At 38.7% G+C, this 13931-nt stretch overlaps 1 protein-coding gene across 4 annotated transcripts; it reads left to right on the top strand.

The window, feature by feature from the left end:
- The first annotated feature begins 1748 nt into the window (after positions 1-1748).
- LOC139614736 (equilibrative nucleoside transporter 1-like) lies at positions 1749-13792 on the top strand. Of its 4 annotated transcripts, XM_071472261.1 has the most exons (15): positions 1749-2207; positions 2894-2915; positions 3789-3835; positions 5344-5431; positions 5559-5640; positions 6397-6569; positions 8259-8398; positions 8483-8659; positions 8812-8909; positions 9532-9610; positions 9788-9855; positions 10758-10866; positions 11612-11697; positions 11891-12090; positions 12222-13792. In XM_071472261.1, the coding sequence occupies exons 4-15, from the start codon at positions 5406-5408 to the stop codon at positions 12331-12333; spliced, it is 1350 nt and encodes a 449-aa protein (XP_071328362.1). In that variant the 5' UTR covers positions 1749-2207; positions 2894-2915; positions 3789-3835; positions 5344-5405; the 3' UTR covers positions 12334-13792. The 4 variants fall into 4 exon arrangements, with proteins under 4 accessions (XP_071328362.1, XP_071328360.1, XP_071328359.1 ...); XM_071472259.1 differs by lacking the exon at positions 2894-2915; XM_071472258.1 differs by lacking the exons at positions 2894-2915; positions 3789-3835 and having other exon boundaries at positions 1753-2207.
- The last annotated feature ends 139 nt before the right edge of the window (positions 13793-13931 follow it).

The following is a 13931-nucleotide window of genomic DNA, read 5'->3' as shown; positions in this document are numbered from 1 at the left end:
CCCGCCCCCCCAACCAATAAGATTTCAATTTGGGTCCCCCTGGAGAACCATCATCACCCCCCAGAATCCCATTGGACCTTTAAAGGGCCTGCATAGACCAGGTTTTTACAGATATAACACAGATTATCCCCTAACCAATCAGATTTGGACAAGTCATATTAAGTATAACCAGGAGGATCAATCTCTTTAAAAACACACTGAAGGCTCACTTTGAGTTTAGGCTTTGCTGAGGACAGCTGTTTTTAGTGCGTGGTAGCCATTCTTGTTTTATTTCTAGTGCCCTTGCCTGAAGAAGGCACATATTGTGCCGAAACGTCGTGCTAGGGCACAATTTTAGTTTATTAAAAAAAGAAAAAAAGAAGAAAAAAGAAAAAAAGAAATAAGTTTTTTTAAGGGAGTTTTTTAGTTTAAAAAAATTTTTTTGGTTTTTATTTTTTTATTTATTTTTTTAATTAAAAATATAAGTTCATTTATATAAAAAATTAAAAAACACACCCTCCCATCAACTGAGATGGCGTTCGCCAATGAGGATGGGGGGTGGCAACTTGTCCGCCATGGGAGAAGGGGTCGCTCCCGTGGGCGGACCTTTGACCCTCGACCCCAAGGCCATGGTTGGTCTTCTTGGGACCGGGGAGGGGTGGGCACCAGAGGGGAGGCCCGTGCATTCCCTGGCCCTCATGGGAGGGGACAGGCTACCCCTTTTCCTAACCCTAAACCTAATATATCTGAGGTTACTGAGAAACCCTCACAGTAGAAGAAATAAACCAGTTCATTTCTGTGACACTACGACACTAATACAGCCCAAGAATCTGAGTATAGTGTGTTTTTGTGATCCATGGATGGATGCCATCATGTAATCATGTGTTTTCTAAACGTCATCTTCTAGGTATCTGAGTGCTGATATTCTGTTTGTCTTTTATGGTTCAGCAAAGTGCCCCTGTGTTCAATTTTATTGATCCTTATTTATTAATGTCGCTCTACATGTGTTTGAGTGTTGAAAAAATTTAATGAAATAATAAGAAATAACTACTGACTCTGGATTCCTTCTGCAGGTGAATTAACATTGAACCAAATCAAAAATCTGTCATCTGAAACCATTCACACCTTGAGAACACATGAACTCGACACAGACAGGCCCCAGGTTTGAACCCAGAACCTTCTCGCTGTGAGGTGTCAGTGCTGAACACTGTACCACCTAAACATACATAATATATGTTTTTTAGATATTAAAAAACACAACAGAACTAACCTGAGAAGTAGTTATTGGTTTGACTGGTTTCTCCATAACAGGTTTAATGTGTTTATGGTGGGTGGAGCCTGACATTAACAACTGACCCTAATCATATCGATCAAAGCTGCTGTTAATTATTGATCAGTGAGCTGCTGTAAAAGTTCATTTTATTACAAATAAAGACTCAAACTGTAAACTGTCTGGTACTAAATAATAATCTTTCTTTAAATATAAACAGAAATGTGTTTGAAACTGAATACAGGCACTTTTATTTCACTTATGTGGATTATCTGTCAACTTTGTTTTTATTAAGTTACTTTATTTTGTAGGTTTTCTTTGTTATTTTGTTTTGTTTAATTTCAAGAAATCTGTTTTTTAAATTAATTTATGAATTAATTTTGACAGACATTTAATATGTTTGTACTAAACATTTATGCTTCATCATGTTCTTGAAGTGAAGCCGTTGACTATGCAGACAAGAAATAAACATTTAAAAATCACAAAGTTTCCGCTCTTTTAACATAATGAATCTGTTTTCTTTTTGTCTAATTACACACAAATACTTCAGTTTAGTCTCTTCTCTGTAACTAAACTGTGGTGTTGCTCTAATGTGTTATCACTTCATCAACATTTACACGAAACAAAGTCCACTGAACTGACTGATATCAGAGGTCAAAGGTCAAAGGTTATGCAGATGAAGATCTGATTCTGCTGAAACTGCAGAAGGAGAAGAGACAGCCAAATGGAGGAAGAGCTTTTACAGAGGGAAGAGAATTTTAAAAAAAACGTGACAGACAGAGGAAGAAAGATTTCGCAACAAGCTCGAGACAAAAACTGACTGAAGACAAAACTTTAAATGAATAACTCTTCAACAAACTGACTCTAAACACTAAAACATATACCTGAGGATTTAATAAACCAGAAGAAAGAAGTGATCAAGGAGGAAAATATCTGTCGTCCTACAGACACACTGAAGGTAAAAACATATTCATGCCACCCTAACCCTAATTAGATAGATTTGGTTGTTTTACTATCATGGTGATTAGCTCCAGAACAAAGAGGTTTCTTTTGTTGTTGGTCTTAAAAATGTAGAGGACAAAAACAACTCAAGCAAAGGTGACATCAGACCACTGTCTGAATAAATATGTTATTACCAATTTCATTTTTTAATTGTATCTATAAACCACTGGAAGTACAGCAAGTTCCACATAGTAAAATAGATGTAACATAGATGTAAAATAATAATAAGACCAGCAATAATAAACAGACAATAATAGGATAATTAGTTGGACTAATGATAAGACCAATAATAACAAGGATCATGGGACAGTGGGTAGTTTACTGCTCCATCAGCACGACCACATTAACCAGTTTATGTTCTGGTTTCAAATTGTATGGTCTTAGATTCCTGTTTCACAGTGGGTGAGGCATTTCCAGGTTTGTTTGTTGTTTTAGCAGTGTTCTGGGAAGGGTTGCCATGGTCTGATGTCTTTTATTTTGAAATAACTTCTGATTTGGAGAGTTTCAGTTTATTTTTTTTCTGAGACACCAAACTTTCGCCAGAAGTGTCAATATAAACCACATTTGTTAGTTAGCTAAACTGTAACCTAAAGCAGTAGTAACTAAGTTAGAAACTAGCTAACATTATTTGCTCATCTGTAGATATTTGACACAAACTCTGAAGGTAAGAAAGTGGAATATATTAATCAAACTAGATAAAATATGCAAAATCAATCAACACATATCTGCATAAGTTTTCAATCAAATGTGACCAAAATTGATGCAGACAGTCTATTAATTGTTTCAAAATGTTTTTGCAATGATATTCATTATCTCACTGTAATTTGCACTGTATAAATTTCCTTTTTAAGTGTTGAATTCAATATTACCGACATATTTGATGAAACTCCCAAAACCAGCAGAATGGTGTGTGATTTATTTTTTTATTTTTTTTATTTTTTTTTTTTTTCCCCCAGACTTTCACACCGTTATTTTGACTGTTTTCAAGTGTTAGGGTTAGGGTTCTACATGTGAAAAGATATGTGGCCAGTCAGTAATTCACCTCCTCTGGGGAAATGAAGGTCCCGGGCTTAGAACTCCAAATGACCAAAGTCCCACTTAAGCAACAATGTAGCAATTTATGCATACAGTATCAACATGCTTGCCAGCCACTTGGACCCTGGTAACTGCTGCTTGCGTCTTTATGTAAATTGCTCAACTTGAATGATAAGACTAAATGTGAATCACATACAGTAATTTGCTTTTTTATGATTGAACTTGAATGACTGCATTCAAAAACTGAATCTAAAGAGCATGATTTGAAATTCAATTCATTAGTTTGTAACTCAAGTCAAATAAAATTGAAATTTAATGTAATATAAGATTGAAACTGTATTTCATCCTCACAGAAAATTCACCTCTCTATATACTTCCACATTCATTCACATTCAATTTCTGTTTACTGAGATGCATCTGGTCATAGAAAAGAGCAATCCAGAGCAGATTTACAGAACTATCATGTTTTTGAAATTGCATAAAAAATCCCTTTAATTCTCAGGACATGATCCTCTGAGCTGGAAGCATGAACAAAGATTTGATTCACAGGTTTGTATAAACTACAGTGCCATCAGAAGTTCTTCAGATCCCTTCACTTTTGTCACATTGTTATGTTGCTGCCTTATACTAAAATCATTCAATTTATTTTTCTTTAATCAATCTAAACTCAATTCCCCATAACGACAACGTCAAAGCAGAATTTAGAAATTCTTTGCAAATTTATTAAAAGGGAAAAACTAAAATATCACATTGACGTTAGTATTCAGACACTTTACTCAGGAGTTAGTTGAAGCACCTTTGGCAGCAATCTCAGGCTCCAGTCTTCTTGGTTCTGGTGTCACAAGCTTTACACATCTGGATTTTAGAATGCTGTTATTGCTGTTATTCTCAACACATCCTCCCAGGCTCTGTCAGGTTGATGGGGATGTCAGTGGAGAGACATTTTCACATCTCTCCAGATGTTGGACTGCGTTCAGGCCAAGGACATTCACAGAGATGTCCCTGAGCCACTCCTGTGTTGTATTGGTTGTGTGATGAGGGTCATTGTCCTGTTGGAAGGTGAACCTTCAGCCCAGTTTGAGGTCCTAAGCTCTGGACTAGGTCTTAGGGACCTCTCTGTACTTTGCTCCATTCACCCTTCCCTCAGTTCTGAGTAGTCTCCCTGTCCCCCACAGCCTGAGATGGTGTTGTTCAGGTGATGAGCGTTGTTTGGTTTCCTCCTAGACCTGACTCTTAGAACTGAGGCCAAACAGTTCAGTCCTGGTTTCATCAGACCAGAGTTTTTTGTTTCTCAGAGTCTCTGAGTCCTATAGCTGCTTTTTTATAAACCATCACTGAGGAGAGGCTTCATCAGGACACTGCCATAAAGCCCATATCAGTGGAGAGGTGAAATGATGGTTGTCCTTCAGGCAGTTTCTCCATCTCCACACAAGATCTCTGGAGCTCAGCCAGAGTGACCATCAGGTTCTTTGTCTCCTCTCTTACCAAGACCCTTCTCCCCAATATCTCAGTTATTCCAGGTCTAGCTCTAAAGGGTTCTGGTTGTTCCAGATGTCTTCATGTAAGAATGATGAAGGCCACTGTGCTCTTGAACCTTCAATGCAGCAGAAATGTTTTATATCCTTTAATACCAAGTCTGTTTATTTTAAGGTTTAATAACCTGATAGTAGTAGTAGTAGTAGTAGTAGTATTAGTAGTAGTAGTAATAGTAATGTATTAGTAGTATAGCAATAGTGGCAGTGATAGTAGTGGTTGTGTAGTAATGCAGGAGTCTGTCATTGTCAGTCTGAGTTCTGTTACCATGACAACCAGTAACTATAAGCTGTGACATCACTGATCTGAGCTGGAACACGTCAAAAATATTTAACACATTTTATATTTTTATGATTTTAATATGAAGTTGTTGCAGCAGCAGTTTTGAGAACCACTGATCCATGTTCATTAATTCATCAATCTATTGGTTCATTCATTCCCTGATCAGGGTTGTTTCAGCTCTTTCACTTCTCTTTATCCATTTCTCATACTGAGCTGCTCTAAACCCTCTCAATGTCTCATAGGTTTTCAGTCTATTAATACATCACTCCATCACGCCATCAGTCCATCAGGTCTTCAGGATAAAATGGCAGTGAGCTCACCAAAAGACAAGTGAGATTATTTATGTTGTTGTAAATATGTTATAAATGTTAATATCCACTTATTTTGAAAGGTATTTTTATGTGTGGCTGATATTCCTCCTGCTTAACAATAACAGGTTAACATTTTATTTTGAAAGGTATTTTGGCGTGTGGCTGATTTTTTTCCTGCTTGGTTTGGGGACACTGCTACCGTGGAACTTCTTCATGACTGCTACCATGGTATGACATCATTTCCTGTCTCTTTCCATCCACACACTGAACCAGCATCTATTTTGAGCAAGAGAGAAGTAGCATGTTGCTCACACATCAACTAAAAAAACAAAAACTAAAGTGACAAAACAACAGAAAGAACAAAAAGCAGTACGTAAAAGAAGCTGATGTTCAAGTGGTTGGAATGAACTGAAAGCTCAGTCAGATCGTTCTATTAAATATGGAAAATGAGCAAGCATTGTTTTTATCTTTACTGTAGTTCAATGATCATTGCATGTCAGGTTAATACCTTTTTTAGCATTTTATAAACACATTAACTTAGTATATGTGAAGTATTTTCATTTGCACAGGAAAATTAAAATGAAATCACTGCCATTGTCAAAATCATGACAAAGTGCATTGTAATTCAAATGAACACACTACGCTAATGAACCAGATCCAAATGGGAACGTATTTCTTTGATTTACCAAAAGGTGACCTTTTTAGCAGTTGGTGATATCACAGGAACATTGAATATCATTGTTGTTCTGGTCCATATGAAATATATGTTGGTAAAAGGGAACAATTGAGTAGTTGCTGGATATTGGAAAGGGTGACGTGTTCTTTCATTACCATATAGACATACATTGTATTTTATTTTGACTCAGTCTCACACACACCACCCTGCTGCCCCAACACTAATACTAATATTAGAATAACAGTAGATTTGTAAGAAGAATTCAAGCAACATGTAAAAGTCCTCTCAGTTCCACTCTTCATCTCCAGTACTTCACCAACCGTTTGAAGGACTCATCATTGGCTGATTCTTCAGCCAATAGGACAGAGGAAGCAGGTGAACATCGCAGCGTTTTGGAGGCTAAATTCAACAATGTGATGACACTGTGTGCCATGCTGCCACTGCTGCTCTGCACCTGCCTCAACTCTTTCCTGCACACACTGTGAGTATTACATCACTGAAAGGGGGTGGGGGGGGTTTCACACATCCTTGAAAGGTGGTTTAAATTGTTTCCAAATGTTCTTCAGGGTGCTTAGAGCTCTTTAGGGGCTTAAAGAGTTCTCAGTGGTCTCAGACCCTGAATCAAAAGGCATGTCTATATGAGGGTATAATCTATTTTTCAGGATGTTACAGAGGCACCTGATAGGGTTTCAGTGGACTCTGACGGCATTTTGGTCTTAACTCAGGGGTCTCACACATCTTTAAAGGGTATTCTTAGTCTTTAAAAAGGTTCATTGTTTCTCGAGGGGGTTCTTAATTCTTTAAGGGTTTTTGTGGTGTGTGTGGGATAATTTTGTATAAATTGAGGAGTTCTTTTACAAGGTGGAGGTTTGAGGGGTATGTGGGGTCATGACAGGCATGCCAGGTCTTTGAATGGGTTGCAGATGTCCTTCAGGGGGTTCCAGAAGCTTTCAGGCTGAAGTTTTTGGAGGGGTTTTGAGATTTTTATACTGATTCCAGAAGTCCTTGAGGATGGAACATTGTTGTGTTGTACCAAGGGGAGTTTCAGATCATTGTTCAATTCTTGTAGAATTTCAGAAGTTCCAGAGGTCATTAAGACAGCTCAGGTCTTTGTGGGGATCCATGAGAGGAGATGTTTGTCACAACCAGGCTAGGAGTCAGGACGCAGATGCAGGATAGTGTTCTCAAAAAGGTCTTTATTACTTAATCAGACTTGAACTAACAAAAAACACTCCTGAAAACTGGAGGAACTAAACTAAGAGACCTATAACAAAATCACTTGACAAGGAGGAACAAGAACAAAACCAAAAGGTACAGGATTCCAAGTTGTATCAAAACTGTGGAAGGCTAGAATGATCGCATACAGACACTGACATAGACGACACACTGGCACAAGACAAGGGGAGACACAGACTCTTAAACACATGGTAACGAAGGACAGGTGGAAACACTTAGACAATCAAACCAAGACACACGAGGGAGGGCAAGTGACCTGAAACGAGAGGAGAGTTTCTTTCAAAATAAAGCAGGAAATGACAAGACAAGACATGGAGACAGGACAAAAAACCCAACATGACCTCACTGCGGTGTGAGAATGTTATTGTTATGCCAAGAGTGTCCAGAAGTCCTAGAGGAGGGGGTTTAGGGGGTTTCAGGGGTTTGGAAATCCTTAAGGCAGTTTCTAGGTGTCCTTCAGAAAAAAAATGATTCATTTCATATTATTATCCATCCATTAGCTATACCACACATACTTTCAAGGGTCACATTAGAGTTGCCAATTAACCTAACCTTCATGTCTTTGGACTGTGGGAGGAAACTGGAGCACCTACAGGAAACCTATGCTGGCACGAGGAGAACCTGCAAACTCCACACAAAAAGACCAAGCCAGCAAGTTCAAACCCAAATCCTTCTCTCTGAGCAAAGCATTTTAGGATCCTCACATCACTGCAGCAGTTATTGACACAGGACTGGTTCGGATTTGTCTCTCCAAATTGTTTCCCTAACTAAAGCTTACTTACTTTGGGTATATTATTTTCAGGCTTGTGCACAGAAACGTGGGTGTGTGATAAAGGGGTAAATCCTCATTCAGTAAAGAGCTGCTTTTCTTCTTAATGAGACACCCTAAGCTCTCAGCCATTTCTTCATCCTCTTCTCCTCCTTGTTCTGTCAGTATTTCTCAGCATCTGCGTGTAATGGGAAGTCTGCTCATCATCATGTTTGTCTTCATCGTCACTGCTGTCCTCGTCAAAGTTCCTCTGGAGCCGCTGCCATTCTTCTCCATAACCATGGTGAAAATTGTCATTATCAACTGTGAGTTTCTTTGTTTGTCTGTTTCCATCATTCAGGGCAGTGCTGCAGGGCAATCTTTTTCTTGAGGTTTTTTTTTCCTTACAGCTTTTGGGACAGTGCTGCAGTTTATTTGCTGTTTGTTCACAGCCTTTGGGGCAGTGCTGCAGGGCAGTCTGTTTGGGATGGCCGGTTTGCTGCCTGCTTCTTATACGACTCCCATCATGAGTGGTCAGGGACTTGCTGGAACCTTTGCTGCCTTTGCCATGATCTGCGCCATCGCAAGTCTGATCAATAACTTACCAATAACTAACTGATAACTCTCCAATATCTCCTCTGGTCTTGTGTGGTTGATGCATTTATTTTCTATTTTTTTTCTTATCTTCCTTCTTTCCTTCCTCCTTCTTTTTCTGCCTTCCTTCCTTCCTCTCCTGTAGGTGGATCTGAACTTCATGATGCAGCGTTTGGTTATTTCATCACAGCCTGTGTGGTTATTTTTCTGTCCCTTCTCTCTTATGTCCTGCTGCCTAAACTGGTAACTCACACCTTAACATCACACACACCTGACACACATGACATGCGCACACACACACACACACACACACACACACACACACACACACACACCTTTTAGTTAAGTTTCTTTTGTCACAGTGAGTCCACCTGATCACATCATCAGAACTTTGAAAGGTTTGCTGATCATGCCCAAAGGAAGTGACACAACACTCCCTAACGTCCCTGAACTACAGCATCAGAGAAACAGGAAGTGAAGTTCATTAAATGTGACATCACTAAAGCTTCTGCTCAGGTTTGATCATGTCACTCTCACTGTTTATAGTTACTTGTACACACCTGCGTGATGTGAAAAACAGCAACCCTAGTTTCCTGCGAAAGCTGAGCTGCAAGTGGTTGTGAGATAGTTGTGATATTACTTATTATATCAATAATGCAACATAAATACATGTAATAAAAGTTTAAAAAAATTGAGCTGTGCTTCCCCCTGCAGCTGCAAACAGGAACATTTATTTCTGTTAGTGAGGTTGATTTATTCACGTTATTTCTGTCATCAGTTACAGACTGGTGGTAAAATTTAATCAGTTAGATGAGCTTTTGTTTTGATGGTTCATCATGGGAGAAATATGTTCTTGATTTTTCAGGAGTTTTTCCAGTTTTATCAGGACAGAAACAGAAAACAGAGACCAGACAAGGAGAACTCAGTGAATCTGATGAACACAGGTACAAAAAATCCCGATCCACACTAAAACTAACACTTTCGGTACTAAAACTTTGTTTCTGGCCTGTATCTATATGAGTACTGGTACCTGCACATGCACCTGTACCTGTACATGCACCTGTACCTGTGCATGCACCTGTGCTTGTAACTGCAAGACTAACCTTCCTCTTCTCCTTCAGAGAGTAAAGAGGAAGCACCTGGTCAGACCAGACAACAGAATGTCTCCATGGTGAAAATATTTAAGAAGGTCAGAAACACAACAATCAGTTTTGCTTGAACAGCTGGGCAAGGCCTGTAATGACAAATGGTCATGACTGACTGACTGACTGACTTAGAGAGTTGAGTGTTCAAAGTTGTGACCATGTGACTGAGTTGGAGTTTCCTGATTGGCCCTGCCTGAAAGTTGTGGGCACCCCTGCCGGCAACTCTCGGTCAGGGTTAAAGTGGACCAGAATGATCTGGAATGGCGTTCCTCACTTTCAATTAATGAGTGAATAAATCTGAATGTCTAAACAGAGAGCAAGACAAACCAGCGCACACACATACACATACAGGCAGGAGAGAAGAACTCCCTGCAGATCATCACAAAAGCATGTCAATGAGATCAGCTTTACTGTGAATTCAGCTGAATGAAAACACTGTATATGTGAGCACAGAGAGGAGGGGAGAAGAGGACAGATAAAGACATTAGACAGAATGATAATACAACACAATGATGTCAGTTGTTCACTGCTGTACAAAAACAACGGTTTTCTACTACGTCCTCAGTTTTGCACATTGACCACACATGGTCCAGACATATATTAGGTTTTGACCTGGTGATGTTTACTGAATCATTAACAAAATCATTAATTATATCACGTTTCTGATCAAACAGCATCAGTTCAGTAGTGATGATCAGTATTCAGGCAAAACTCAAAATAGAAACTAATCAATAATCAATCAAGGATGTGGGGACATGGATGAGTTTTTTGTCATCTGTTTGTTTGAGTCTCCAGTAGAAATGTTCTGTGAGTTTTATTTAGTAGAGCATGAAAAATCAGATGCAGGTCATAGTTGGGGGGTATACATTTACCTGTAATGTTAATTGTCATTAATAATGTGTGTTATCAACCCTTTAACCCCCTCCTGCTGACTTTTGACTTTCAGATCTGGATGTTAGCTGTCTCTGTCTGTTTCACCTTCACTGTCACCATTGGCATGTTTCCTGCCATCACTGCTGACATCAAATCCACCCTCAATGACAGAGGTTCCTGGGGTAGGTTCACACCTACTGTTCTTGTTGTTATTGTTGAGACAAATTTAATGGTAATTTGTGTTCTTATTCATACTTTATCCTAAGTCTGACTTTAATCATTGAAATTATTTCTACTGTTTCTTTTCTAGTTTGTTTACACTTCACCTTGTTGAATTTCACTTTATGACGTCACTAAACCTGAATTTGCCTGCAGGTATCAGCGTTTCTTTTCATAACATATTAACACCTTATTCATGGTTCTGATAATGTTGCTTATAATTAAAAACTCCATCTCTTTTACATAAACAAGCTTGTACCTGGACAGATAAACCCAGAGCTAACTGAACAAACTGAAAGTTATCAGGACAATGTTAGGTTCAGTTAAACCAGACAACAGAAAGATATCTGGGGTTTGTTGACCCTGCTTTGTAGTGCAGGCTTCTGTTGTGGTTGTGTTTGTGCTTCTCAGTCTTTTAAAAATGTTGACAATGTCGGCGTTAGGTGGTTTTAACCATGGAGACCTCAGCTACCTGGGTGAACTCTGAAATGTTTCTGCTCTGCTCTCTCACAGTTTGCCCACATGTGCAGTTGAATAAGATGAAATAGTCAAGCAAGGTCTTTTATCCATCTGTGGTAACCTTTGGTGTTTGACCTTTGACCTCTGTGTGAAGGTTTACTTCTCATTGATCACATGACCACTGTTAGTTTTGGATGGAGGTCATACAGGCGGAGTCACTAACTTCATTTCATGGTTGATCTTTCACAGACCTTTACTTCATCCCGGTCAGCTGTTTCCTGCTCTTTAACTTGTGTGACTGGGCCGGGCGGAGTTTAACAGCCATCTGTATGTGGGTGGGTTTTGTATCAAACATTCAACAGCTCCGGCATAAATTTTAGTAATTTCAATTAATTTTAATTTTAATAATCACCGAACACACCAACACATCCTCTGTCTCCACCTGGTTCATACAGTCTATCTCTACCCGGGTTGGAGGGAATACAGCTGATAAATTGCTTATTGGTGAGTTATTGTGTTTGTCTCCAGCCTCAGAAAGACAGCGTGTTACTCCCCATCTCCATTGTGTGTCGCCTGGTCTTCATCCCTCTCTTCATGCTGTGTAACGTCCAGCCTCGTCTCCACCTGCCCATCTTATTCCACCATGACGGCTTCTTCATCATCTTTATGATTGTCTTCGCCTTCAGTAACGGATATCTGGCCAGCCTCTGCATGTGCTATGGACCAAAGTAAGAAACTGATACTTCACTAATGAACAATCAACCCTAACCTAACCCTAACCCTATTTAACATGAAACATGTTGTTATGAAGTTACATTATGAACTGAAATATTAATATCACATATCTCTTGTTCCACAGGAATGTTTCTCCTCATGAAGCAGAAACAGCTGGTGCCATCATGGCTTTCTTTCTGTCTCTGGGTTTGGCTTTAGGAGCTGCTCTATCCTTCCTCTTCAGAGCACTTGTTTGACTAGGAAAACACCTGGTGACTACTTGTCTACAGCTTTGATTAGGACATTTCTGTTGGGGACTGAGGTTGACCTTCATTGAATTAACATATCAACAGTTTGTGTTTGAGGATGAAGCTGAAACTGATGAACAAGTCAAGCAGCTAACATAAATATTCATATTTATCTTTTAAGGAAACACACCATGAGACCTCTGATATATATAAAATATATCTATATATATCTATATATATATAGATATATACACACACACACACACACACACACACACACACACACACACACCATTATGGATGTTTTATATCAGTGGTTGGCAACAGGCGGCCCACAGGCCAAAACTGGCCCGCTAGCAATAATATATGGCCTGACAAATTATTTTCATAATCGGATTTTTCAAATCTGAATATCAAACTGAAAGTCTCACATTAAGATGTAGCTAATGTCGAAATAGAGAATCTCCTGCCACCTGAAGATACTTATTATACTTTAATCCACCTTGAGAGTGAATGACAGACACAACCATGCCACTTCAGGCACAGTGTACAGCGCCTGGTTGTAAAATTGATTTCCATCATAGCAATAACAGTTACCCACTAAAGCAATTTTGTCTACGAAATAAAAGCAATTTGTGCAATTCTTTATTTCGAACAAGTTTTTATCTTTTACTATGAAAAATTCTGACAGGAAGTTCAAAAGGTTGTCGCTTGCTTGATAGACCTGAAATAGCAGAGATATGATGTGATATGAAAAAGTAACATCGGTTCTATGAGTCATTTAAACTTATATATGTGACTGTGGCCACAAAATAAAGTAAATTTAAGTTGCATTTTTATCAATCAGTTTCTTAAAATTTGCCTTTAATTACGCTCTGGCCAAACATGTAATATGTTAGTAAAAAAATGGCCCAAAGCCAAACTTACTTGCAGACCCCTGTTTTATATTGTCACTGTTTTGGGAGGGACATTTCCACAACATCAGAAACACATCCAGATTCAGTGCATTATCAAAATACATCAGACTCTTTCAAAAGTGCTAATGAAAAATGATTTATATGTCTTCAGTGTTTGTTATGGATATACCTAATATAATACTATGTAGTGTAACAACATGTTTTTCACACAGATAAATCTGATCTTCTTTGTCAGGTGGCTGTTTCCACCTTTTTCATAACCGTTTACTTTCTGCAGAGACATTTCAGTGAATGTTGTGTTCAATTCACATCAGACCATCACTGCACCCTTTGGGTCTCACCTGTGTCACCTGTGTCATCTGCTTCACCTGTCTCACTAGTTTTTGATGAAGCCACTCGTTGGTGTGCTCTCTCAGTGAGGTTCAGAGTATTTCCTGTCTGATCAGAGAAAATCTTCAGAAACCTGCAGACACACTCTGAGACATTTCACAAAGTTTTTGTTAATGAAGCATGTGTTTTTGGTCCTTAATTAAAATATCTGCTTGAATTCATGTCATCTGTTTTTGAAGATCCTGTTTTGTAGAAGGTTCAATGGACAAAACACAAACTAGGAAGTCTCTCATGCTGTCAAAATAAGGAGACAAATGACTGCACTATCTTTCAACATTAAAAATAAAATTATTTTCATTA

This window comes from Trachinotus anak, unplaced genomic scaffold (genome assembly GCF_046630095.1).
Source record: "Trachinotus anak isolate AG129_WGS33_773 ecotype Australia unplaced genomic scaffold, CSIRO_AGI_Tana_v1 ptg000036l, whole genome shotgun sequence".
NCBI lineage: Eukaryota > Metazoa > Chordata > Actinopteri > Carangiformes > Carangidae > Trachinotus > Trachinotus anak.
Note: the sequence above shows the minus strand (reverse complement) of the source record. Positions and strands in the feature narration are given on the sequence as shown.